Genomic DNA, 26,674 nt, shown 5'->3' with positions numbered 1-26,674 from the left:
CAAATACTTTTTGAAATATAATTTCAGTTATAAGTATATTGTATTTTGTGTTCACCTATTTTGCTCAACCCAAGAGGTTGAGTTTTTCCTTGTATGTCAAAAATTCTCTTTGGGGCAGGACTACTTGTACTGTAATAAATGTAGTGCCTTGCTTAATGGAAAGGCCTGGTCCATAGCTAGGGCTCCTTAATAAACAGTAGTTTACAGTGTCATACAATATATGTGTACAGTGTTGGCCAGCTACAATTTCTATGGGAACCACAGCTATGTGATTTTCTTAATATTATTATTAAATTTACTTACCGCCTTTGTTGATTTTTCTTGATTTTCCTTCAATACACTGTTTCAGATACTCTTTAAATCTTCTGTATTCACAATTCTGCTCTTTCCCTGTTGTTAATTTCCCAATTACACGTGTACTATTGTTAGGCTTCCTATTGTCCAGTCAGTATCTTGATATCATGATACCATCTACAAGTTTTTAGTCTACAAAGTGTTACCAGACCATTTGTTGTTTTTTCTGTAACAGACTAACTCGGCTACCCCCTGAATCTCCTTGATATCTGATGTTTATCAACTCATCTGCTTGTTGAGCCAGTTTATTCTATTTCCCTTTATTTCTTCTATTCTCCATTTTAATCTATATAAACTGTAAAAAATAGAAGACTGGTAATAAAATTACTTTTTTTGTCATCTCACAAGCAATTGTATTGCAAATATTCCAAATTTTGTAATATTGAGCAACCTTCATTAACTAATAGGACTAATGATGATGTGGGGAAAGCTGAAGTACTTAATGCTTTCTTTGCCTCTGTCTTCATGGACAAGGTCAGGTCCCAGACTAATGAGCTAAGTGACGCAATATGTGATGAAGGTAGACAACCCTTAGTGGGGAAAGAACAGGGTAAGAACTATTTTAAAAAGTTAAAGATACATAAATCCATTTGTCTGGACTTAATACATCTGAGGGTACGGAGGGAGTTGGCAAATGTTATTGAGGAGCCTTTGACCATTAACTTTGAAAAGTCGTGGAGATCGGGAGAGATCCTGGATGATTGGAAAAAGGCAAATGTAGTGTCCATCTTTAAGAAAGGGAAGAAGGATGATCCAGAGAACTATAGGCCAGTCAGTCTTACCTCAGTACCTGGAAAAATCATGGAGGGGATCCTCAAGGAATAAATTTGGAAGCACTTGGAAGAGGGGAAGGTGATCAGGAATAGTCAGTATGGATTCATGAAGGGCAGGTCGTGCCTGACCAATCTGATTAGCTTCTATGATGAGGTAACTGGCTCTGTGGATATGGGAAAGTCAGTGGATGTGATATACCTTGACTTTAGCAAGGCTTTTGACGATATTCTTGCCAGCAAGTTAAGGGAATGTGGATTGGATAAATGGACGGTAAGATGGATAGAAAGCTGGCTGGAAGGTTGGGCCCAGCGGGTAGTGATCAATGGCTCGATGATGGCTGTCGGTTTCTAGTGGAGTGCCCCAGAATTCAGTTCTGGGACTGGTTTTGTTCAACATCTTTATTAATGACCTGGATGAGGGGATGGATTGCATCCTCAGCAAGTTTGCTGATGACACTAAGCTAGAGGGAGAGGTAAATACGCTGGAGGGTAGGGATAGAGTCCAGAGTGACTTATACAAATTGGAGGATTGGGCCAAAAGAAATCTGATGAGATTCAACAAGGACAAGTGTAGAGTCCTGCACTTGGGATGGAAGAATCCCAAGCATTGTTACAGGCTGGGGACTGAATGGCTAAGTACCAGTTCTGCAGAAAAGGACCTGAAGATTACAGTGGATGAGAAGCTGGATAGGAGTCAACAGTGTGCCCTTGTAGCCAAGAAGGCTAATGGCATATTAGGTTGTGTTAAGAGGAGCATTGCCAGTAGATCCAGAAAAGTGATGATTCCTCTTTATTCAGCTCTGGTGAGGCCACATCTGGAGTATTGTGTCCAGTTCTGGGCCCCCAATTACAGGAAGGATGCGGATGCATTGGAGAGGGTCCAGCAGAGGGCGACCAAAATGATTAGGGGGCTGGAACATATGACCTACAAGGAGAGGCTGAGGGAGTTGGGTCTATTTAGTCTGCAGAAAGGAAGAGTGAGGGGGGATTTGATAGCAGCCTTCAACTTCGTTTAAGGGAGGTTCCAAAGAGGATGGAGAAAGGCTGTTCACAGTAGTGATGGATGTCAGAACAAGGAACGATGGTCTCAAGTTGCGGTGGGAGAGATCCAGGTTGGCTATTAGGAAAAACTATTTCACTAGGAGGGTGGTGAAGCACTGGAATGGGTTACCTAGGGAAGTAGTGGAGTCTCTATCCCTAGAGGTGTTTAAGTTTCGGCTTGACAAAGCCCTGGCTGGGTTGATTTAATTGGGATTAGTCCTGCCTTGGGCAGGGAGCTGGACTTGATGTCCTTCTGAGCTCTCTTCCAGCTCTATGGGTCTATGATTCTATGATTCTAATGCAAAAAAAAAAAGAAATGAAGTATTTATAACTTGCAATTAAGCAGTGGGCTTTTTTGACAAAACATTGTTAATACAGGTGGCGTTAAACCACTGAAAATTATAGGAGATTAATATCCAAAATGTATTTTAAAAACAAAGTCTGTTAAAATGGGCATTACAATTTGAGAAATGCAAAAAAGTATTTGAGTGGAATGCTCATATTTTCTGGATTTATACTCTGTAACAGACGGATTGTGGTAGTAGGAGGTGTAATTTGCAGCACATTAGCTATTAGCCAGTGTCACTGCTTGAGTGGGTGGTGTGAGTCTCTTGTGTCTGTGTGGAGTAATATACACATTTCAGAGCTAGACTCTTCTCTGTGCATCAGCACTGTTAAGCCCCTCTTCCCCCCCCCAAAAAAAAAGTTTTGTATTTAAACCTGTGAATCTGACAATTTTCAAATGGCTTATTTTGTCATATGCATAAAATCTAGTTGTAGGTGCTTTTCTTCTGGCCTTTTTAATGTTTTGCAAAGCTGGATTGTTGTAGATTGTTAGTGAGACATATTTGTCTATCTTTATTTTCCCCTAAGGGTGTAGTACATAATTCCAATATACCTAGTCTGTAACTTAGAGCAAGCAAAATTCACTAATGTCTTTTCTTGGCTATCCTGTGCTCACACTTGTGATGTTATTCTGCAGTGGTTTCCCAAAAGATTCCAAGCTTGACACTACTTGCGTATGTGCCCAATTTCACTTGGGTTGCTTTCAGTTCACTTTTTTCCCCTAGAGGAACCTGTCTTCTGCCACATACCCATCAAAACTAATTGCACCATCTGGAAGACTTCTGTGTAGCTGTTACTTGGGCAGAATATCTCTTGGGAATATAAATCAGGTAGAGTGTGAATGTGACCCCTGAAGCCATGTCAAATAGATGCTGTAGTTTCTAGTTTCTAAAGGATGGTCACCTTAGGCTTTTTTTTATTTGTCTAATGCAATTTGCTTTGGTATGGATATGATACGTCAGCAACACAATTTGTCATTTCTGTAAATGGAACTGGACTTTGAATACTATTTTGCTCGTAAATTTATATGTATATAGAAGATGTTGTGACTAAAACTATATTTTACTTATATAATTATGTGAAACATTCCACATATTTATTCATAACAGAACGTGTACAGTTCATCTTCTTTTTTATACCTTTGAGGACTCAGCAAACAATTTGCTTTTACTAGACACATTCTAAACTGGGGATGTAATAGTATATTCGATTAACCAATAAACAAAAGCTTATAGATTAATGCTATATACTACATACATTTCCCTCTCCCTGCCAGTAAATTTTTTAGCAGTCTGGCCAGCAGCCTGACTCAGTCCTGGCTTGCTATGAGTCCAGGACTTACCCCTGTTGCTGCTCTGCATTTAAATTGTATTAGGAGCCAGGCAGGCAGGCAGCCCAGCCCAGTCCTGGCTCACGCTGGGTCCAGGACCTATACCCGTTTTAGTTCTGTATTTCAAGTGTATTAGGGGCTGGGCAGGCAGGCAGCCCAGCTCAGTTCTGGCTTGCTCTGGGTCCGGGAGCTCAGACCCTGCCCTAGACAAGGGCTGCTGCCAACCCGCATTGCTGCCTCTTTATCAGAAGCAGCAGCACAGGGTGACAGGCAGCCAGTCCGCGAGGGGAGCTGGTTTTTAAACTGGCTCCCCTTGTGGACCAGCTCCTTTCTGGAACCCTGCGCTGCTGCCTCTGATACAGTGGCTGCCAGCCCTGAGCCCGGGGACTATAGAATAGTCGACTAACTGATAAAATTTCATGAGGTTACTCGACTATTCAGTTAACCGATATTTAACATCCCTGTTCTAAACATCTGAACTTTCAAATGGTTGGATTTTTTTAATAGGCTATTTTTCATTCTCTTTCCTCACCTGGTATGCATCGATTAAAAGCAGAAATGTAAAACTACTTGTTCTGTACTTCCCATACCCATTTCTAAATCAGCAACCGATTTAAGTGCTTTTACTTTGTGGCTCAGCAGGTCTGTGTTCCATGGCAAGCCTAGGTCCCGTGCTTTTTAATGTTGTAATACAATTTGTTTCTAGTCCTATCAAATCAGGAGATGCTAGACTTTCAAATTGTATAGAAACATTACTTCAGATTATTTTTAGATGTTGAAAATTATTAGTAGTAATTTTTCTGTAAATGAGAAGTAAAGCAGCTTGTTTTATGAGCAAATGAATAGGAAGAAATAGTGCCAGTAACTTTTTTTAAGAGCCACTTTTCTCTCGCATATGTCATAAATTAAATGCATGAATGGTGTGAGGAAGTATGAAGATTTTATTTGCACGTAGTTGTATGACCTGCATGTCTCTTGTGCTTAACTGTGCATGAATAATGTGGTGAATTTATACTCAAGCCAGAAAACTGTTTATACCACCACACACCATTATGACAGGATATGTATGCTAAATACATAGTCATATTATGTATTTTTCTAACTTTTGCTGGACTACTGTATAATCTTGTAGTAAATACATGTGCCTCAAACGTTAGAAATCTACACTGTTAATTGTTTATACCATCAGTACTTTCTTGGCATAAGCAAAACAGTGTGGCTTTCCATCTACAGTTTTGAATATTGTAAGTAGATTTTTATTTATTCATTTTAGTAGTAAAAATAAAGATGATAAAACTGTAAGACAACTTGAATGCTGAAGACAACTTTTTCTCTTTGAAAGCCTTCCTTCATTAGGTATATTTTTTTCATACAAGAGGAAGCCTTATGATACAGTAACACAAAATTTGTTCTAGTGAACAGTTTTGTTCAGTTGTGTTAACCTTTGTGCATGATTCCTAAAATAATACATACACAGTCTTTCATGCAAACTAGCTTACAGGCCCTAGTATCTAGATGGCAAACAAAAAAACAAAACAGAAAGTTAAGCATACTGCAGTGTATATCCTAGAACACCTTTCCTTGTTGAATGTTGAAATGTACAAAGACGGTCTTTCTTTATTCCCCAGTCTTCATTTTTACAGAGGGAGAGACTTGTTGTATCTCAGCACCACTGATTTTCAGATCCAGAGGGTGCTCAACACTTCCAACTGCTTACATAGTTTCTTGATTTCTACCCATAATTAAGGTAGCATAAAAACTGTGTGAAGGAACTTTAGAAAATATGCGGATTACTTTTTAGTCCCAAGAAAACTTATCTTGGATATAGCAGCTGATTTTCACTGATGTCGTTTTTTCCCATTTGGTAGTTTTTTCCCATTTTTAAAATTGGATTGTCCAAGGCTGATGAGAGAGAGCTAGAGGCTTCCATAATGTACCATGTTAAGTAAGTATTCACGTTAAGACACAGAACTCATCCTACTTCCAGTTTTTTTTTCTTTAACCTCTGGATCACAGAGCCTCATAGTTAAGAGTTTATGAAATTATTCAAGCAGGTGTATGCTTTATTTTTGCTAAGGATGTTAAGTTGCGGTTATCTGGCTAATTGTATAGTGAATACAATTTGTATCAACTACACAATTAGTCAAAAAGGACTGCTCTGAAAAACTGCACTGAGGGTAACTCCAGGAACCAGCTCAAACTTGGACTGATTAGTCCTGGTTCCTCCACTCGCGCTGCAGCTCTGCATTTTAAATGTAGTAAGAGCCACCTGACTCTTACTACATTTAAAATGCAGAGCTGCAGCATCCTGGACCAGCATGAGCCAGGACTGCTCGGTCCTGGCTTGTGCTGAGTCCAGCAGCCCCTGTTGAGGCGGCCAGCTCTGTCTGCTGCAAACAGAGGCTGGTGCTGGAGCAGCCTCTGTTCATGGTGGACAGGATTGGCTGCAGCTGGAGCAGCCCCTGCCTGCAGCCAGCCCAACCCTCTATGAACAGGGGCTGGTGCTGGAGCAGCCTCTCCTATCCCCATGACACCCTGCTGCCTCTGATAGAGGCAGGTGGCACTGTGGAGACGGTGCTGGAGGGAACCGACCTTTAAACCAGCTCCCCCCAGCACCAGCTCCTGTTCCTTCCCCCTTGCGAATAGTTGGTACACCAGTTGACTACTCACTAACATTCCTAAGTTTTGCAATGGTGAAGTAGTTCATTATCTAACCTCGTGAGCTATCCTGTGCTTTAAATACTAAATAGCAGGTTGAGTGGGTTTTTTTTTCTGGAATCCTAATGTTATTCCATGTTCTCATGGCTTTCAAGCAACACCCACATCTGCCGATTGAAAGTGTGTTAGGTTAGATGCCGCCACAGCATAAATTGACATTTTTATTTTAACACCCAATTTAAGAGATGTATGTGGTTTTTAACTGGATGACACTAACACCTGCACTGGGCCAGAAGCAGTCGACCACCCCCACAAACTGGAGAACCAGTCTAAAGGCCAGTGGAGTAGCTCAGTTGGGGCTGACCACCTCAGAGGAAGGAGCTGCTGCCAGAGCTCGGGAGGAAAAGCAGCAGACAGGCGCCGCAGCAGAGGCCAGCCAGCGGAGACTAGCCAGGGAAGCTCCCAGTCTGAAGGAGGCAAGTGGAGAAGACACTGGTGGTTGTGAACTGAGTAGGAAGTAGCCACGGGCAGGGACCTGGAGTCCCCCTGAGCTCAGTGTGTTATAGGTGGATTCCCCACTGAGACGCACTCACCACTGACAGGGCCGTGGGCTGGGATCCACTGGAGAGGGAGGGCCTGGGTCCCCTTACCCTCACAGACTATGACAAGGCACTCCTGTTGTTGCTACTGACTTTAGCCACTGGCCCTATTGCTCTTCGAACAGGGGTTTGCAATTGTTTTGGGCCTCTGGGCCCTAATGCCCTGTGAATGGGACTTGCTACTGACTTTGGCCGCTTGGCCTTATTGCCCCACAGACAGGGAGATTGCTAGTGACTTTGGCCACCAGGCCCTACTGCCCTGTGAACAGGGTTTCACTGATGTCTCGGGCAACTGGGTCCTATTGCCCCACAAATAGATGTTGCTGTAAACTCAGACCAGAACCCTATTGCCCCCTGAACAGGGGTTGCTTCTGACTTGGGCTGCTGGGCTCTACTGCCTGTGGGTAGGGATGGTTATGGACTTTGGCCGCTAGGCCGGACTCTTGTATGGTAGAAAGGAGGTAGTGAGAGGTCTGTGGGTATTTGGGACTGTAACACTCACAGGGTGGAGCATGTATCGCAGAGCCTGATCAGCTCAGAGTGGGCTGGGAATACATATCCCGTGGCAGATACCAAATTGACTTTTAAGATTGACAGACAGTGGCACTGTGACAGACTAAATTTTTAGCATCAGCTCTAAATATTTATTGTCCATTTGGCCCCTAAGATTGCTAAATTTTTGAAAGCCAAGCTCAAAACTTAATTCTAATCTGTAACTGTCGGATGGATCTGATGGGTCCCAAAGAAAGGAATTTGATGGACCTGGGGTGGTCAATTCTGGCCCCTCTGTTGACAGACTCCAGGCTCTCCCAGGGCCCATCAGCAGATTCGGCCGGGCTCCCTTGCCCCCGGGCCTCGCAGCTTTGCAGCCAGCCCCAGGTTGCTGGGCTCTGTTGCTGTCAGGTTGCTGTTGTTCCTCTGGCCCGGGGCCACTGGGCTCCCGGCTCTACTCCCTGCTGCCAGCCTTCCCGGGCTTTCTAGTCCATCAGTATTCAAAATGTATACTTAAATTGATGTTTGAGTTCTCCTGAATTGGATCAATACTCTCTCAAATATGCCTTCTCATCTGAAGGAAAGTGGACACCATATCCCTTTGATCAAGAAAGCCTTTTTTATTATTATTATTATTATTTCGGACTAAGACATTGACGAATTCAGTAATTCTTCATACAACCTTTGGGCGGGGCCACTGATTTATTGGTTTAAGCCCTACTTAGTGATGCCACAATGTTCACCCTTACAAAACACTATAGTTTGGCCAATGGGAGAACATCGTGGTGGATCTAGAGATGACGCTTATGGGCTATAGGCAGTAGAGAGATGAGGTACAGAATAGGGGTGGAGAAGATCTCTGAGCAAGGAGGATGGGTTGGCTTTGGCAGCATTAAGTGCGGAGAGGAATAGTTTGTGAATGAGAGTTTGGCTGAATTATGGTGGAGTTAGAGACAATAGTGGTAGAGAGAGAGAGTGAGAGCTATGTTGGAGAGGGAGGTGTTAGGACAAGGAGAGAATAAGAGGTCAAACATAAATACAATTTTTCTTCTTGCTGCTCCTTGCTGTCAAGCATCTCAATTTTCATTCTGAAAGGAGGTGTAATTGGAGGAGTGGAAAGAGCATTTCACTTTCTTTTCACTTCCTTTATCACATACCAAACATTTTCTTGTGGTACATCCAACAATGGTGTCCCAATTTTTCAGTTTGAAAATATGCCCTCCTCTGCAAGGTGGGAAGGATACTGTGGATGACAGAGAGGAAGATGAGCAGCTTGCTATCCATGACCTCAGCATATATTTTAGGACCAGTTGCTCTTTCTTCAACGATGAGCATAAAGTGAATCTACATGTCTAGTGTAAACAGGCTAGGAAATAAGATGTTAGCTCAGCTTTCAGAACATCAGTTCTGAGAGCTCTTTCTACCAAGTTAAGATGGCGCCAGTGTTTCCATTGTAGAAATCTGCAGAACAACAACTTGGAATTCAGCACGTATGCTTGCAGAATATTGTTCATAAAAGGCACATCTGATGCTTATTTGCGAGAGTGAGTCTGCAACTCTTGTTTATTTAGAAAGCTTCAGTTCACCTTCTTGGGGCTTGTGGTGCTTGCTAAACTCCCAAACGTGTGAGTTTAGTTGAAGAAGAAATGGGTACTTGCCATAAAAACTGAAGTTTCTGTGGACATTGCTGCTGCTTATTGTACTTCATGCCCACCTTTCTCTTTCCTCAGAATTTTTTGGAATGCCAACCATTCAGTGCTGCAAGAGGGTGCTTATACTGCTCCAACGGGTACCACTTTTCTGTAGTCCAGTGGCATGTAGGAGGAGAGGAGGCACATCCCTCAAGTGAGACTAGAGAGCAGGGACAGGCAAGATACAGCCTGAGGGCTGGATCCGGCCCACCAAGCTTTTTGATCTGGTTCGTGCCCATCCCTGCAGCAGGGAGCGGTGCCGATCAAAGCAGCTAGCTGTTGCGTGGCACTTTGGGGAGCAGGGAGGGGGAGGGAAAGAGAGAAAGGATTCAGCATGCTGCTCCTGCACCCAGCAAAATCTCTCAGTTCCTATTAGTCGAAAACCAGCAAATGGGAGCTGAGAGATTGTGCTGGGGGGCAGGAGCAGTAGGGACGAGGGCAGCACACGAAGTCTCTCCCTCCCTTCTTACGGCAGCGCAGTGAGCCACATGCACAGCCAGCCAGCGGGTCTGGGGGTGCTGGCAGGGAAGCCTGCTTGATAGCGCTGCTGGCCAGGAGCTGCTTAGGTAAGCACCTCCCAGCTAGAGCATGCCTCTGGCACCCCGGCCTTCTGCCCCCTCAACTCCATCCCAGACCCTTCACCCCCTTCTAAAGCCTTCCCATGCCAGAATACTCTCCTGCACCCGTACCCCCCAATCACCTACCCCAGATCACAGCTCCCTCCTTCACTCAAACTCCCTCTCAGACCCCGAGCCCCTTTCAGCACCCAACCTCCATCCCAGACCCCACTGCCCCTCCATAGGAAAGTGTGGGCCCCAGTCAAAAATTATTGTCTGCCCCCTGCTATGGAGGCACCATTTGAAGTGCCATACTTGATCTCTTTCACCTCTTTATTCAGCTTTTCTTTCCTGGATTCTTCCCTCCTGCTTTATTCCTACATACAAATAGCATGACTGGCTCGTCTCGATTTGAATAATTATAATCCATTCTCTCTCTTCTCCAACAAACTACGGGTGTTTTTTGTTTTTGTTTTTTTTTAAACTACAAAGCAGTTTTTATATGCCTGAAAAGCTGCTGAATGAGCTCCATCATTCTGCTGTCCTCCTTTAACTCATCCTATTATGGCAAGTTTTTTCACATGTCAGGGCAATCAATATTTGTGGATTGCATGTACTGCAACTTTGGTTAATGTTTGTAAAGCACTTTGTAAATGTAAACCATAATAGAAGCAGTAAGTATTATTGAGACATAATGGAATGAGTCAAGGACGCAGTGGCAGCCTTCACTGTGAACATCATTGTCTGTCACTAACACTTATTGTGAATTTTTGTATTTATAGATCTGTCAATTTCAGATACTGTACGAAATGTACTTTAAAAACTAATAAAAAAAATAGTCTTTCAGCACCTTCTTTAGAGACTAACAAAACATGTAGACGGTATTATGTTAGAGATGTTAGTCTCTAAGGATATGTCTACACTAGCCCCGCAGTTCGAAATAGGGAGGCTAATGTAGGCATTCGAACTTGCAAATGAAGGCCGGGATTTAAATATCCTGGGCTTTATTTGCATGCTCCCGTCCGGTTGCCATTTTTAAATGCCACTAGTCGAGACTAACTGCCCACGGCTACACGCAGCAGTTAAAAGGTAATTCGAACTAAGTTGCTGCAACACTATTGGTTGTTTAAGTTTTTCCAGTTACCGACTAACTCGGCTACTCCTCTGATGCTTTTAAAGATACTTTAGTTTGTCTTGGGGTGTAAAATGGTGGCGAAGTTTTGTAATATGCAACTATGATATATTATGAGACTAAGTAATATATGCTAGATTTCCTTACACATAAATATCACCTAGCTTTTAAAAAATAGATATTTCTAGAGCGTTGACAGTTATGATCTGATTTCTTCCAGTGATCAAGCCAGAGAATTATAGTTAGGGAAGTTAAATTGTGTTTAATCAGCTAATTGAGTAGTCGATGGAAACTTCAGAACTGCAGCAGGGTTAGCTCCCGACTCTGGAAGCTAAACCCACTGCGGCTCTGCCTTTTAAATGTATGAAGAGCAGAGGCGTAGCAGGGGGACTAGGAGCAAACTGGGAATCAGCTGTCCCAGCTCCCACTGGGTCCCAGAAACTGTGCCTCTGCTTTTTAAATATATTAAAAGCCTGGGACCAGGTATGAGCCAGGACAGCTAATTCCCGGTTCGTGCCCATTCCCCCTGCTATGCCTCTGCCTTCCCTGCTCATGCCCCCCCCCCCGCCGAGACAGTGTTGGGGGGAATCAGCTTTTATGCTGGCTCCCCCCACACCGGCTCCTGCTCCCCAGCCCTTGCTGCCTCTCTCTGATAGAGGCAGCAAGGGGGGAGGGAGTGAGTAGTCGAGTCCCTACTCATCTACCCAATAAGCAGGGCTCGCTGAACCACGGCGAGCTCTGCTCGCCAGCCACGCTGTCCGGCGATCTGCGCATGACTAGGAGGCAGAGATACTGGAAATTTTGGGGTCCAAGAGGAGAACAAAGATTGTTTTTAAGAAGTGTTCCCTATAATCAGAGTACATGGATGCCCACCCAGGAAAGATTCAGGTGCCATCCAGCTGATTGGCAAGTCACTCAGCAGCATATATTTCTATTGGTGGTGCACATAACAAAATTTATTCTGCATATGGATGGAAAAAATTAGAGGGAACATTGTTTTTAAGCAAACTTATTTTTGGGCTGCTGCGTTCTAAGTGGTAATTCTGCCATGGACAATTCTTAAAACAGTGGAAAAAGAACTGAATTAGATATAACATTTGGAATCAGAGAATTAGAAGGGACCTTGAGAGGCCATTAAGTCCAGTCCCCTGCCCTCACAGCAGGACCAAGCACCATCTATTTTGATAGATGCCTATGCAACCTACTCTTAAATATCTGCAGTGATGGCGATTCCTCAGCCTCCCTAGGCAATTTATTTCAGTTAAGAATTTTTTCCTAATGTCTTATCTAAACCTCCCTTGCTGCAGTTTGAACCCATTGTTTCTTGTCCTGATGGGCACATTGCCCAACATGGGACTTGAACCCATGACCCTCAAACTAAGAGTCTCATGCTCTACCAATTGAACTAGGGAGGTTGTTTTAACAGCATTGCAGCAGTTCTTCCTGTTTGTTCAAACTGTTAATCTTTCTCTGGTGAGTTTAATTCCTGTACTTTTAGGGAAATCTTATCTATTGTTCTCTATGGTTTTGCTAATTTTGTTCTTAAAATGCAAATAAGTTTGTATATTCTGATATAGACGCTCTGTTTATCATCTTCAGAAAAATATTTTTTACTTGGGTTGTACCCGTCTTACATCTCTTTTGCTGGCTTTTTGTATTTTGTAAAAAACATTTCATACTATTACTGTTGTGCTGTATAACTATCAAATTATCTAAAAATATTTCTAGTGACAACTTTACAGAACTGCTGGGTATACGTTTCTCCTAGGAAATAGAAATGGGAATTCCTGATTGAAGTGTTGTGTTGTTGGTATTGGTAACATATCACTAAAAGTTATGGACTAAAAATGGCAAAAGATCTTGATTGAGAACTGCAGTTTTCTTCACCCTTGGATGTGAATAATAGAGACTTTAGATGAAATGATGATGTCATCCTGGAGGCTGAGCCCTTCTACTTATATTTTGTGTGATCAGGTAAAGTGGTTTATGAAAAATCCTGATCTATCTTTCTCTTCTCTCTCCCCCTCCCCCTTCTTTTTGCAGAGGGCTTGTGTATGATAGCCGGAACAACCTACAAATGCGAGGTTTGGTCGTATTGCTTATTTCCAAAGCAGCTGGTCCCAGCAATACAGCAGAGATTTCTTTCCAACATGACATGATCAGCGGGATTTATTCCAGGTATAGTACAGTCTCTTACAGCAAGAGACACTGACATATGTTTATTGGACAGGGCACAACTAGCTCTGGGGGGTGGGAGGACATGCTAGATATGACTTTGGGTCCCCCATCTCCTCTCGTGGCTCACCTCTTCAGCATTATTGTTTAGCTAAGTTAATTATTTTACCCCATCTTCTCAGTGAATTAAAGAATGATTAAATAAGTTTGTGTAGTTTTAATTGTGCCTAGTATTTTTTTTAAGAACAAAAACGGTGACTTTATGCAAGTCAAAAATCAGCACTTCCCAATTTATTAATAATATCAAATGTTCCATAATTTAAATTGAGAACAATCACCTGCATTGCTTAATATCACATGAAATAATCCACTAATTAGTCAACGTGGAGGCTTATTGAGACATGCGTTATACTGTAAACAGCAGCATTAGTCAACACATCTTGCCTTCATGCTAGCCCATTTGTACCAGACTTCTGTGTAGGGGGTGAATCATGCAAGTTTCTGCTCAATTGAAATGACTACCAGGTTTGTAAACTGCTCTTGGTCCTTTGTAGACAGCAGTTTCAGCATGCTGAATGATCTTTCAGTGGATGCCATTGTAACCGGCAAGTTTAAAAACACTCTTATAGCAACAGCCACATTTGGAAAAACTGACACAAGGTTATTTTTATTTGTAATTTATTTTGTGTTGGGCATGGCTATTAATTACCAGAATAATTTTTCACTGAAGGTTTCACTTGTGAATCTGTTGATTTGGGCCCCCTGTGACTGTGGACCGGCATATGTGGCATGTCCTGCATGTCCCCTAATTGTACAGTTTCCACTGTATTGTAATAGCTGGTCTGAAGGCCATTTGGGAAGAGTCAGTATTTATGTAATTATTAAAGTTATAAATCCTTTTTTAAAATATCGGGGTATGTGAGTATATGTATAATATATGAGTGGGAAGGGTATTTACAAAGTGACAGCCACCTATGTTGCTCCTCACTGTAAGCTGTCCAGGACCAGGACTGGGACTGTCCATTTACCTCAAAGCATAATAGGGCCCTAGTCCTGATAAAGGTTTCTGGGTCCTTCCATAATGAAAAGATTTTTGAGAACTGTGTCCCATACTCTCTCCTGGCTGTTTGGCAATTAGCTATCCCTGGAACTGTGCTGAAATCATAAGTGAGATTAGAACTGGTAGAAAAATTTGAAATGTTGACTTTTTTAATGGAAATTTTATTTGAATTTTTGTGGACTACCCCACAAATGTTATCTTCACCAGCTTTGAAATTTACCATTATTTTGTGATCAGCTCTGATTCTGATAGACCAAAACCACGCAAATATACAGAGACATATTTATGACCTAATCTATTTAGAAATAGTGATTAAAAATCTGCAAAATAGAAAAGATCAAAAGAGAGAGCATGTGACTTCTAGGAGAGTATTACAAAAAAAGGAAAGAGAAGGAAAGTATGTTTGGAGAGGGGAGGGAATGACAACCTTATAGGCTTGTCTAGCAAACAATATGCAGAAAGCTAGAGTGCAAATGTACAGCATCCCAGCATTAACTGTCTGTACCCCCACTCACCCATTGTAAATTAAAAGTTCCCTTGTATGCTTTGATCTGTCCCATTCTGGAACAGGAATACATTAGTGCACATCAGTCCCATTCTGGAACAGGAATACATCAGTGCATATCAGTGCACATTGAGCGTGGAGAAACCAGAGTTCATATGGGCAGCTAGTGTACTGTAAATTTATATCCCAGCTTGTTGCACGGTGTTAGTCTAGACCAGTGGCTCTCAACCTGTGGGATGTGGGAAAGTCATATAGTCTTGTAGTCATTTTGAGAAAAGAGATACATTTTGAACATTTTAAAGCTGTAGTTAGACAAGTGCTTGGTAGAATTTTGGAAACTCTGACTACAAGAAACAAAACACTGAATTAATAATGGGCCAACTGGTTTAGCTCTGTGGACATCAGTAAAGCCATGAGGATTTAAGACCGTTGAAGATTTAGTCCAGTAATTTAAGTGCAAAAGTAAGACACAATCATAATATCTAGAATTAGACACTCAGAAGATGAAAAACCTTCGAATGCTCCCACGCAGATGATTAGGGTTCATTATTGGTTGCCAAAGTGAAAACAATGGAAATGTGCTAAATTTAAATCTTCTGTGACACTTCAGATCTGTAGCAATATGAAATATGAGAGCAATAATGCATTCTAGTCATAGCACCAAGGCACTGTTTATTTTGTACTATACATGATGCAGATACTGCTCCCCTTGAAGTAAATGAGGATTTTGCTATTTGTTTTAAATGTAAGGAGGTTTGGATCCTTTGTAGTTTTTGTGAGCTTGTGTGACAGTTTGTGGCTCTCCAAGGACACATTGTATATGGAACTTGTGTTCATTCTCTATTTTTCTCTGTTAAATAGATAAAATAAAAAGGACAAAATGCTTATAAAATCAAGGTCTAAAAGCCATTTGCAATTCCTTTATGTATTACAAATGATATTTTACAAAGACTAGTTTCCTGAATAGGAACCAAGGGACATCATTTTCCATCAGTGTACTTTTCTCTCAGATCTTGGGAAGGGCACAAGTTAGATGCATATAAAAGGCAGAACACATTCCTTGATTATATGAAATGAAGAAACTGTGTATTTTATGGATTTCAACACTTTTCAGGTTATTGAGAATACTTGTTGGAATACTCTTACGTATAATTTTCAACTCTGCTGTAAATTATATTGTCTTTTTCTTTTGCCATACTGTGTAATTAATTCATCCTATATACATATGAAAATGCTGGAATATTAATTCTGGCACTGTAAAGTGTATCTTCATTGCCTGATACTTAAATGCTGTGGACATTAGCTGCTGGATATGGCTCACTTGATCTTCAAGCAGTTGGTAATGATTAATTACTTGCTTTCCTGAAGTCCTACCATCAACTAAATTGTTCCCATACTAGTCAGAGATTATACCAGCCCAGTCTTTCTTTTCCTGGTTTGTTTTGGAATCTATGCCTGTGACCTCTTTAAATCTCTGTCCCCCAGGTGGTAGCCCTTAAATATCAGTCTGACATATTCCAGGGTGTTGAAAATATAATTTGGGAAAAGAAGGGGTGTGGCAGACCGGGCCGTGTCTGGGCACAGCTGAGGGCATCCGCTCAGGGCAAATTGCTCAGCTTTGGGGCTCCTTACAGCCCCCAGACTGGAGACCTTCCCAAATAGGCAACAAACCAGTCCCAGAGCTGCCTGCCTGAAGCCTCATGAGCAAAACCCCTCCGACATCCCAGCCATATCTGTGCCCCAGATGGCCCCGGGCCTCATACACAGGTGGGGGGTCTTAGAACCCAATTCCACCTACCCCGAACAAGTTCTGTCCGGTTCCAAGAAACCAGCCAAAGATCCCCAGTCAATTTACCCTCTGGATCTTACCCACAAATCACACTGAGCCAATCCTTTAGCATATAACATCTAAAGGTTTATTACTACAATAAAGAAAAGCATGAGAGTAAGGTTGTTAAAGGATAGTACATTACATGCATTGAATCTCCCAGTTCTCGATGCAGGCTCTAGCAGAGATGTTACAGCTGCTGGCTTAAAAGTCCTTGTTGGGCATCCTAAGATCAGGATGGGTCCACAGTTCTTTCCGGCTCTTCGATCCCTGCACTGCTGCCTCTGGGATGAAGTGCTGAGCAGAGTACCAAGATGGAGTCAGCCTGGCATCTTTATACCTCCTTCCTGGTCTCTTCTTGGCTGCAGCAGGTCACCTGGCCAGCGCCTATCACTGTGTTACCTGCTGGCAGCCCTCAGGTGTCGGTCACCATTCCCGAGGTGTGTCCTTGGCCCATTGAGTGCTATTGTCCCACAGGGCATCGCTAATTAGCATGTCCATAGGCTGGGCTCTGCCCAATGCTCAACCATATTCAGAGAGACTTCCAGTCTCCATAAAGATTACAGATTCCTAACTACACACACAGACATTATACAGATATATGAAGAGCAGATACAGAATCAGAAGAAAGTAAGCTTTTGTTTGACCCCTCACCTGGCCCCCTTTGTACCACTTTTGGGGCAAACACCCCCCCATGGCTGTAGCAGTGACCCAGCTGCTCCCCTCACAATCCAGTAACATGACAAGGGGGTATATCATTGAATGTGCTTTACCCATTTAATTCAGAAAAAGGATAAATCAGTTGCACTTATATTTTGGAATGAGGTTATCAAAAATTTTTCACGCTCCCATGTTCTTGAGTAAAATAAAGTGTAAATAAGTAGTATGTATACAGGCAGTCCCCGAGTTATGCAGATCCGACTTACGTCGGATCCGCAGTTATGCACGGGGCCGTCTCCCTGGTCTCCAGCAGACGAGGGAGAGGAAGCAAAGCGGCGGAACACGCGGGCAGCGGACAGCCCAGATGCGTCTGGGCTGTCCGCTGCCCGCGTGCTCCGCAGCTTTGCTCTGCTTTGCTCCCCGTCTCTCTGGTCTGCAGACCGGGGGACAGGGAGCAAAGCAGAGCAAAGCCGCAGAGCACGCGGACAGCCCAGACGCGTCTGGGCTGTCCGCTGCCCGCGTGTTCCGCCACTTTGCTCCCCGTCCCCCTGGTCTGCAGACCAGGGAGACGGGGAGCAAAGCCAAGGAGCACGCGGGCAGCGGACAGCCCAGACGCGTCTGGGCTGTCCGCTGCCCGCATGTTCCGCGGCTTTGCTCCCCGTCCCCCTGGTCTGCAGACCAGGGAGAGGGAGAGCAAAGCAGAGCAAAGCCGCGGAGCCCGAGGGCAGCAGGACAGCCACGGCGCGTCTGGGCTGTCCCGCTGCCCCCGTGCTCCGCGACTTTGCTCCGGACGCCTGTGGTACAGCAGCTGGGGCACTGCCGGTTGGTCCCGTAGTGCCGCTCTGGGCGCTACTGGACCAACCCGGCAGCACCCCAGCTGCTCTGCCCCAGGCGTCCTGATTCAGCCACTGCTGGTCAGTTTCAGCAGCGGCTGAATCAGGACGCCTGGGGCAGAGCAGCTTGGGTGCTGCTGGGTTGGTCCCGTAGCGCCGAGGAGCGGCGGCGCTACTGGACCAACTCAGCAGCACCCCAGCTGCTCTGGCCCAGGCATCCCCAAGTCAGCCGCTGCTGAAACTGACCAGCGGCTGACTACAGGAAGCCCCTGCCCCGGGCTTCCTGGAATCAGCCGCTGATCAGTTTCAGCAGCAGCTGACTTGGGGATGCCTGGGGTTCTTAAGTTGAATCTGTATGTAAGTCAGAACTGGCGTTCAGATTCAGCCGCTGTTGAAACTGATCAGTTTCAGCAGCGGCTGAATCTGGATGCCAGTTCCGACTTACATACAAATTCAACTTAAGAACAAACCTACAGTCCCTATCTTGTACGTAACCCGGGGACTGCCTGTAGTCTTATTTAAAATAGTAGGTCACTGAGTAGTGGATTTAGATTGGGCCACTAGTTATTTGTCTTTCTCTTTTTATACCCAAATTAGTCAATGTGTGAGACAAATGACCTAAACATAAATATGGGGCACTTGCTTGTTTTGTATGTATTTTTATGTGTGTATGAGAACTTTAGTAGGTATTATGTAATTGTTTAAAAAAAAACCCCGAAGTTGATGTTCGATTCAGCAGAGAGTCTCTTTCCTCTTCAATTCCCATATATAGCACTTGTATATTACTATTCCATGAGTAAGAAATGTAAATAAAGTACATTGACATATGCCTTTTTCTTTTTGTTGTTTTTTGTCTCCTGTTATCCTTCCTGGTTCTGCCATTTTTTTTCTCTTTTTCTCTTTCCCTCCTTCTGCACAACATGAATAGTTTTGCTTATGGAGAGCCCACATTTCTGGTTATACTGCATTGTATAAAATCCAGACAAATTGAGAGGTATGATTCTCCTCTCTCTCAGTTCTGTAGTTTGAAATAAGGGAGTGGATGCCCAAACTTTACGTTAGATCACCGCTGCTAATTTACACACAAATTAACTGCTTGTTTTTTATAAAAAAATAAGTATTGAATCCTTATACTTCATTGCAAATTCATTTCTTGTCTGATTTTACCAGGGATGGAAATCTATAGTTGATTAGATTTAGACTGACCTGTAGTTACAGGGAGGAAATGGCCACAGGCTGCAGTCTAGTAATCTAAAGCTGCATTCGTTCCCCCCTTGTTTCCTAGCCCAATGAAATAAAGCATAGTAGCAATAAACAAAACATGTTGAGTGGTAGTGAAGAGAAACAAAAATAATGGAAACAAGAAATAAGGTAATCTGTGATGGTAATATATGTGTGAATAGAAGTTCAGACTAAACTCTGAATTGCAGAGTATTATCAGCAAATGGTTAAGCTTTTTTACCACAGCATAAGGACTAGACAAGGTCTCAGCTGGGGATATTGCAGAGATGTATCTTATTAATGGGAATGCTAATTGGTGTTTGACTTCTAATTATAGTAACAATAGACCTTAACAATCAATCCTTACCTCTATTGGTGCACGTTAAGTCTCTTCATCATAAAACTGATTTCTGCTGGGACTTACTATTCTTATCCATTATCATTAGCATTGGTACAGTATCCTAAGTAGTGTATGCTTTAGGCTCAGCAAATTGAGAAGTACAGAAAACAGATAATTCTAAAAGATTCAGCATCAAAGAACAAATTAATTAGGATGGTATTCTTGACACAATTGTTGATTTAAACATAAAGGAAAACATGATGAGCATGAAATCTGTCCAAGTTCTTTAAGGAATTTACGTTTTGTTTTCAATATCTTAATAAAATTGAGGAAAATCTACTAAGAGGTGGTTTATTTAAGCAAGTATTTAAAATTATTTTGTTTAGCTTTTGATCACCAGGATTAATCTAATTTACAAGAGGTGTCTCAGGAGATGAAAAGCACATCCAACTTGATTACATATTCCTATTGATCATCTTCCACACACAACTGTAAAAATCAACTCTAAATTCAAATCTAACAGTATTATTAATTCATTACTACCAGTACTTTTCTTCATTAGCTTTTGGTTGCTTTCAACATTTGCAGTATTCACAAATACAACAATATTCACAAATATAGCAATTATATATTGAATAAGAGAAAGGAATACAATGCAAAGTATATCAGAATTCATTGTGGTAGAGATCACTGAAGAGTCTTGGAAAAACATAAAATAAAATCACTACTACAAAGGGGGAAGGTTTAGCTGCCAGCCTATATAGAATAGAGTTAAATTTGTTACATTGATTATATTGTGACCAATCAACACTCTTAATCAGGACTTTTCTGTGATTCCTTACTGATTGAATTTGTCACAGAATCATCCTTTGCTGCAGCATTCTGATCCAGAGTCTAACTTTTACTGTTGTGAAGAAACCTTCCACACATACATCAATACAGTGGTGTCAACACCTTAAACAGTAATTTTGGAAGGTAATACCTGCCTGTCCAAGAGATTGGGGGGAGAGGGTTGCACACTGAAAACTTGTCAATATTGTTAACTATTGCACTGCTTATTAATTAAGCAGAAACATGCAGGTAGTTTGCATGTTCTGCAGGCTCAAAATCTCTCCTGCTGTTTCCCATAAGTCAAAAATACCAGCTGTTCCTGGCAGCTAAAACCCTCAATTTCTCCCTGACAAATTCTATAAGTTATGCATTTTTCAATACAAATCTCTGTAGCACATTGAAAATTACAGGAACAAAATTATATAAAATTAAATATTACAATAATACTGATTGTATTTTTATTTGATTCAGTCAAAAATTTTGATTTATTTTAAATGACATATGAAGCAGAAAGGTTGTGGATTACACTGATACTTCCCCATAATTTGGATGGGGATGGATTATATTTATATTTAATTTTTGTTTACAGCTTATTTCTGGGTTGTGTACTAGTTGTGTAATGCCATAAATGAACCTAGCTACTAATGGAAGATGTCTTCATAGTTCACATTAAGCTTTACTAAATATAGTTCTTTGCTAAATCGATTTATTTTCCATTCCCCTAGATGTGCTGTGATTATTTTTTAGGGTCTGTTATAGGGCAGCCAGGGCTGATGAGTCTTCACCATGTCCTGCGGGGAGATGGCTCCAGGCCCCCTGAAAGGAATGGGGCCTAGGTCAGGGCTGGGGGTTAGCTTCCTTCAGCCAGCCCTTCAGTGCCACTGGGGTTGTAGGGCATGCACCATTGGGAGCTCCAGCAGCCATTTAAAGCTGTTGCCATAGTAGCAGTAGTCGAGAGCCCCAGGCCCTTTTAAATTCCTAGGGCAGGTGCCCTTTCTTCCTTCCACTCCCCCATTGGTATCCTTGAGGGCAGCTGCTCTGTAATGGTCCTGCCTTAATTATGCCTCAGATTCTTAAAAAAAAAGCCTATAACCAAGTTTGGCTGTTTTAGTGATTTGTCCCTTTGACTGAGTAATGTAAGGATAGTCCAACCCTTCTGGGATGTCCAAAGAGACGACAACACAAAAACAGAGTCTATGCCCTCTTTTTGGTGAAATGTAACTCCCAAGGCTTCCTTCCTGGAGTTCTAGAAAGGATCTTTTCCCTGAGGGAAGAGGAGAAAGAGAGACCATCTCTGCCTCTCACAAGGTCCTTTTTTTTTTTTTTTTTTTTTATTATTAAATGTGGCCTAATTAAGACACATGACTAGAGCCCTGCAAATCTGTGGATATCTGCATTATATCCACTGATATCTGTGGATGTGGATGCAGGGCTCTACACATGACCTTGTAGCTTCTCACCAGCTGGTGGTCATCTAAGTTTAACCCAGGTGTTGCAGGGCCCATCTCACCTTTAAAGTGGCCAGCAACTCTGTGACAGGACCTCATTAAATTCCTAGTGATTTAGTGAGACAGTGTGTCCCATATCCTGTATGAAAATATGTTGATGATATGACTGTCACATAACTGAAATATGCTTTATGTGAAATACTTCATGTGACATATCATTGGAAAGTTTATAATCTACTGAATATGATGCTTATTTGTATACGTGTATCTATTCTGTATTGGAAGTTAGAAATAGGAAGTATAAACCTGTGTTACTAATGTAGTCAGGCTAAGTGTGGGCCATTTAGTAATACTCAATGAATATAATGGCCCAATAATTAGGACAATGATCTGCGAAGAGACTTGTTTTTCTTGTAAGCCTTGGAGGAGAGACAATGCTGGGTCCTATCAAGACATGTGGCCATGTCCTCTGATGCTGGGATCCATCTTGGATGCTGTATTTTTCCAAAAGAGCAGAGAGAAAGTTTAGACTGAACACAAAGGATTTCTGCCTTTTGCAAAACCTATTTAAACATAAGACGTGGGGTAATGTAAGTCATCAATTCTCCCCTGTTACTCCACCCAAGATGACTGCTGGAAACATCTAATACTCAACTGGTGGAACGATTGGGGCTCAGGTTGAAAGGTTTTCCAGTCTGTGACAGAAGCATATTAGAACAACTTTGACAGTGAGATATTATAACCAGATTCTTAATGTATTAAGCTTAGTTTGCACGCTCTGTTTAATTTTTCTGAGTAATCTGTTTTATTCTGTGTTCTTATCTCTTATGATCACATAAATCCTACCTATTTGTACTTAATAAATCACTTTTCTTTATTAATAAATCCAAATAAACAATTATTACATGGGGTGCCAAGAAGTCAGTGCATATCTCTTTTTACATTGAAAAAGAGGGCGAATTTCATGAGTTTATACCGTAGAGATCTCTATACAGCATAAAATGGATTTATCTAGGGTTCAGCTCCCAAAAACTAGGGCTTGAGTGCCAGGTAAGGTCTCACATTGCACTGTTTACAGGGTATGTTTGCAGCCTGTGGGATGCACCCCTGCCTGTCCCTTTGTTGCAGCAGGCTAGTGTGTCTGGCTCAACAAGACAGGATTACAGGTGCCTGCCAGGGAAAGCTGACTCAGTGGGGTCTCAATACATCAGCTGTGGCATTTTAATATAAAAAAAATTATTTTGGCTCGCCCATGTAGGTTATTCTGGCTCCCACTTGTGCTGTTGGTTGGACTCATGGTAGCTAAAATACCTGGCTCTACAGGTGAAGAGATGAAAAAACAGAACAACCCAGTTTTTTCAGAAAATCTATAGTATTTCAGAAATTATTTCTGTAATGCATGTATATGACAGAATACACGTTGACACTTATTTGTGAGCATGTGTGCAACTTGATTGTGACTTCTCCCCCTAGTCTATCCTTCCAAATTCCATAATAAATGTTTGATGTTAGTCTGTTATATGTTCTTAATAAATGTTTGTAACACTCAATTCCTTTCACTCACTAACAGCTGCAGTATAATAATTCCATTGGATGCAGTTGAGTACATTTGGGTCTAAAAAAGAGTTCTAAGTAAGTAAGTTCAATATTAGTTGGTGCCTTAAAATATAAATCAAATTTTGATTTGGACACAGCAAATTTTTAATTCTTTCAGGTAATTTTTCTGTTGTGTTCTCTTCTTTTGATACATTCCTGATCACAGATTTAATTTTATCTGTATGTCTTGCTCCTTTCAGTTTGATGAAAAAAGATTTATTCTCTTAACAGGTCTACTCATTTGTCAGGCGTCCTTTTCTAATAGGCTTCAGTTGCATAAAATAGTTAAATGTATTTCATGTGTCATTAGTACTGAACCTGTTAACATTAAGGTTACGGCACCTTAACTTCCAGCTACATTGGACACAATTAAATACCAACTCCTTGGAGACAATGTTTCGGGGAAACACTTGAACTGCTAAGCAGTCATTGAGAGGATTGCTGGTGTCTATAGCTAATGGACACTACACAGTAATTGGAATCTGTATTACCCCAGTGTGATTTCTCTCACACAATCATTGCAAATAACATTTGAACTGAATTTCAAAGTCTTGAGGCCTGAAAATCAACCAGTACAGAGAGAGAAAGAGGGAAAAAATATGTCCAGAAAATTACTTGATCTTATCTTATTAGTTACGAGAGATCTTGTACTTCAGTTCTGAAGCATTGTATCTTAAATTAGGAATTTTTAAATATTATCAATTTATTTTCAGAAGTAAACATACATTTGAGAGTCAGAATATTGTTTGGTAACCATTGTGCTACATTTGTCATGAGATAGATAAGATTTCATGATTGGGTTGTTCATTGAGGAGTTAAAGGCTCTGTAATTAAGAAGAGAGCAAATTTACATTAATGTTTGGTCGACAGAAGTCTTAGCTGGTAAATCATTACTGCTAAGTAGTCTATGGCTGGCATATGCTATAGTTTTGAGAGAGGAGTCTTAGTAACAGCCAAAACTGATCTTCTAATTCTTATCTCCCAAAACTGCTCCTCTTTCTTTGTCATAGTGGTTTGCACCATGGTCCTGCCTGTCACCTAACCCTTTAATCTTTGCTTCATGTTTGCCTTTTCTTTTGACCCACACGTTTAGGTCATCTCTGAATCTTACTGCTTTTTCCTTCATAACATCTCGTACATCTGACCTTTCTTAGACCACACTGCTAAAACTCTTGGCCAGCCTTGCTCATTTCATACCTTTATTTTCACAATCACCTCACTGGTTGCAGTACCTACAACCCCTTCCAGGTCTATTCAAAATGCTGCTGTTCAGATTCTCTTGATTCACTGCTCCAACTGTCACGTGTGTCCTCTTAAATTCTTCTGTTCTGGTTCCTGTATTCCACTATATCAGGTAAAAATGTCTTTGTCCTTACCTTCAAAGCCTTTCACAATTGAGTTCTTCCCTATTTTATTATCATCACAAGTTAAGAGGGCAGTTTATTGGTTGTTCTAGTTGCTTCTAAATAAACATTTGGTATTGATCAGTGGGCAGAGACAGGCCTTTTCATGTTCTTTGACCTTCCTCTCTGCCATTACCTCCCTCCCTCTCCTTCTCTTGCTTTCACAAAGTAACAGTGAACTGTCACTCAATTCAGATAGCGAGGTGTATGTGTCAGGTTTAGGAGGTTGTTGTCATTGCAGCTGTGGGAGGGCACAGATCTATCTGTATGTTGAAGTAATTATGTCAGCCTGTATGGTGTAGGTAAATCTGGACTTACTCATAAATGAACACTGATCAGGTTTCTCGTGACAAGCAAATACATTTTTGTGGTGTATTTAAATGCTTATTTCACGAGATCACAACTTCAGGTGATTTGTCTTGGGAACAAGGATTACGTAATGGAAGGAGGGTAGTTAACTCTTCTGACTTCAGAGATTGGTCGTTGGAATAATAAATTGGGTCTCCACCCCCTCTCCTGCTTTAGTACAGAAAGTTGTTGGATTTTCAGAGAATCTCAAGCTCTTCTGGGAGGGCTCCCTGGTTGCCCTGAGCAGTTGTGTGAATGGACCAGTAGCCTTGGAGGCAGTGGCCAGAGCAAATGCGATCTCAAAAGGGAGAAGGCTGGTAACAGCTTGGGATGGCTGCTCATTTGTTATCCCTTTTACTGCTCCTAAGATGTGTGTCCTTAGGAATGATGTTGCTGAGGTTAAAGATTTCATAAGTATATGGCCACTAAGCCAAAATATTCCTTCTTGTTGGTCTCCTGCCACTACCAGTAAGGAATTAAATCCCATTTTGTCTGCATTGTGTAGAAAGCTGTTTTTAAAACAAAACAATTATCACAGTTCCCTCTATTGTGTGTGTTGCTGTGTGCATTCCCCTTTAATTTAGTCCAGTGTGTGTTGCTCTCTGCATTCCCTTTTAATTTAGTCCATTGCCCTGTGTACATTATAACTGAGTCAGGGCACTTGGTTTTGTTTAGTACTGAATGTACCTATTTGGACAAATGCCAGTTTGGAAGATGGGGAAAGAGTGGAGGACACTGTTGTGCCGATGATGAAATAAATTGATGACCTGCATTTGACTAAACCTGATAATACTGTTGGTATAAAGCAGATTACAACTTTCAGGCAGTGGAAATACTGTGCTTTTGTTCTCATGTTGGTGCAAGCAATGCACAAAACCCCTGTCCCTGTCCTGAAGGGTTTTATATCTAAAATTTCTAAGTGGAATAATTTGTATTTTGTGGACTCAGTAAAAAACTTCAAAATGTGACTTGTCAATGCTGCCTGCCATTCTGAATTTTGGGGTTTGGTTGTATGTTTTAATCAGCTAAGAAGGGCATCCTCATTTGTTTTGACACAACATTGTCACCGAGAAATCTAGAACTACTGTCACACCCACATAGCTCTTAAATCTAAAAGGAAGAGAACAAATGTCCCCAAATATTTTTTTCCTGTTAGAAACCCCCAATATATAACTGGGTAAATAGTGTTTTAAATGCCTCAATATGGGTTTACTTGAGAGTTGCCATTCCAGACTTTAATAAATGAGTTTTTAAGCTTCCATGAAATATTTAATTGCTTTTTGTAAACTTTTAAACACTGTTAAAGGAATAAACTGTGCATAAATGAGAAAGTTCAAAGCCAAGTCTGACCATTCATCTTCATCTTATAATTCTGTAACTTTTAACACTTTGTGTCACAGCCTTACTATTTTTAATGTAGTATTTATTTTAATTAAATAATATAGTGTTTGCTC

At 41.6% G+C, this 26,674-nt stretch overlaps 1 protein-coding gene across 2 annotated transcripts in view; it reads left to right on the top strand.

The window, feature by feature from the left end:
• Positions 1-26,674, top strand: part of PDSS2 (decaprenyl diphosphate synthase subunit 2) — a 208,822-nt gene that overhangs the window by 85,429 nt on the left and 96,719 nt on the right. For both annotated transcript variants that reach the window (XR_016349154.1, XM_006123168.5), the window contains exon 2: positions 13,016-13,150. Coding sequence is in view for 1 of the 2 variants with exons in the window: in XM_006123168.5 (XP_006123230.1) it covers positions 13,016-13,150 (135 nt within the window). In the remaining variant the exon portion in view is untranslated. The remainder of the gene's footprint in view (positions 1-13,015; positions 13,151-26,674) is intronic.

This window comes from Pelodiscus sinensis, chromosome 3 (genome assembly GCF_052426305.1).
Source record: "Pelodiscus sinensis isolate ZL-2025 chromosome 3, ASM5242630v1, whole genome shotgun sequence".
Taxonomy (NCBI): domain Eukaryota; kingdom Metazoa; phylum Chordata; order Testudines; family Trionychidae; genus Pelodiscus; species Pelodiscus sinensis.
This window is presented reverse-complemented; position numbering and strand designations above follow the sequence as displayed.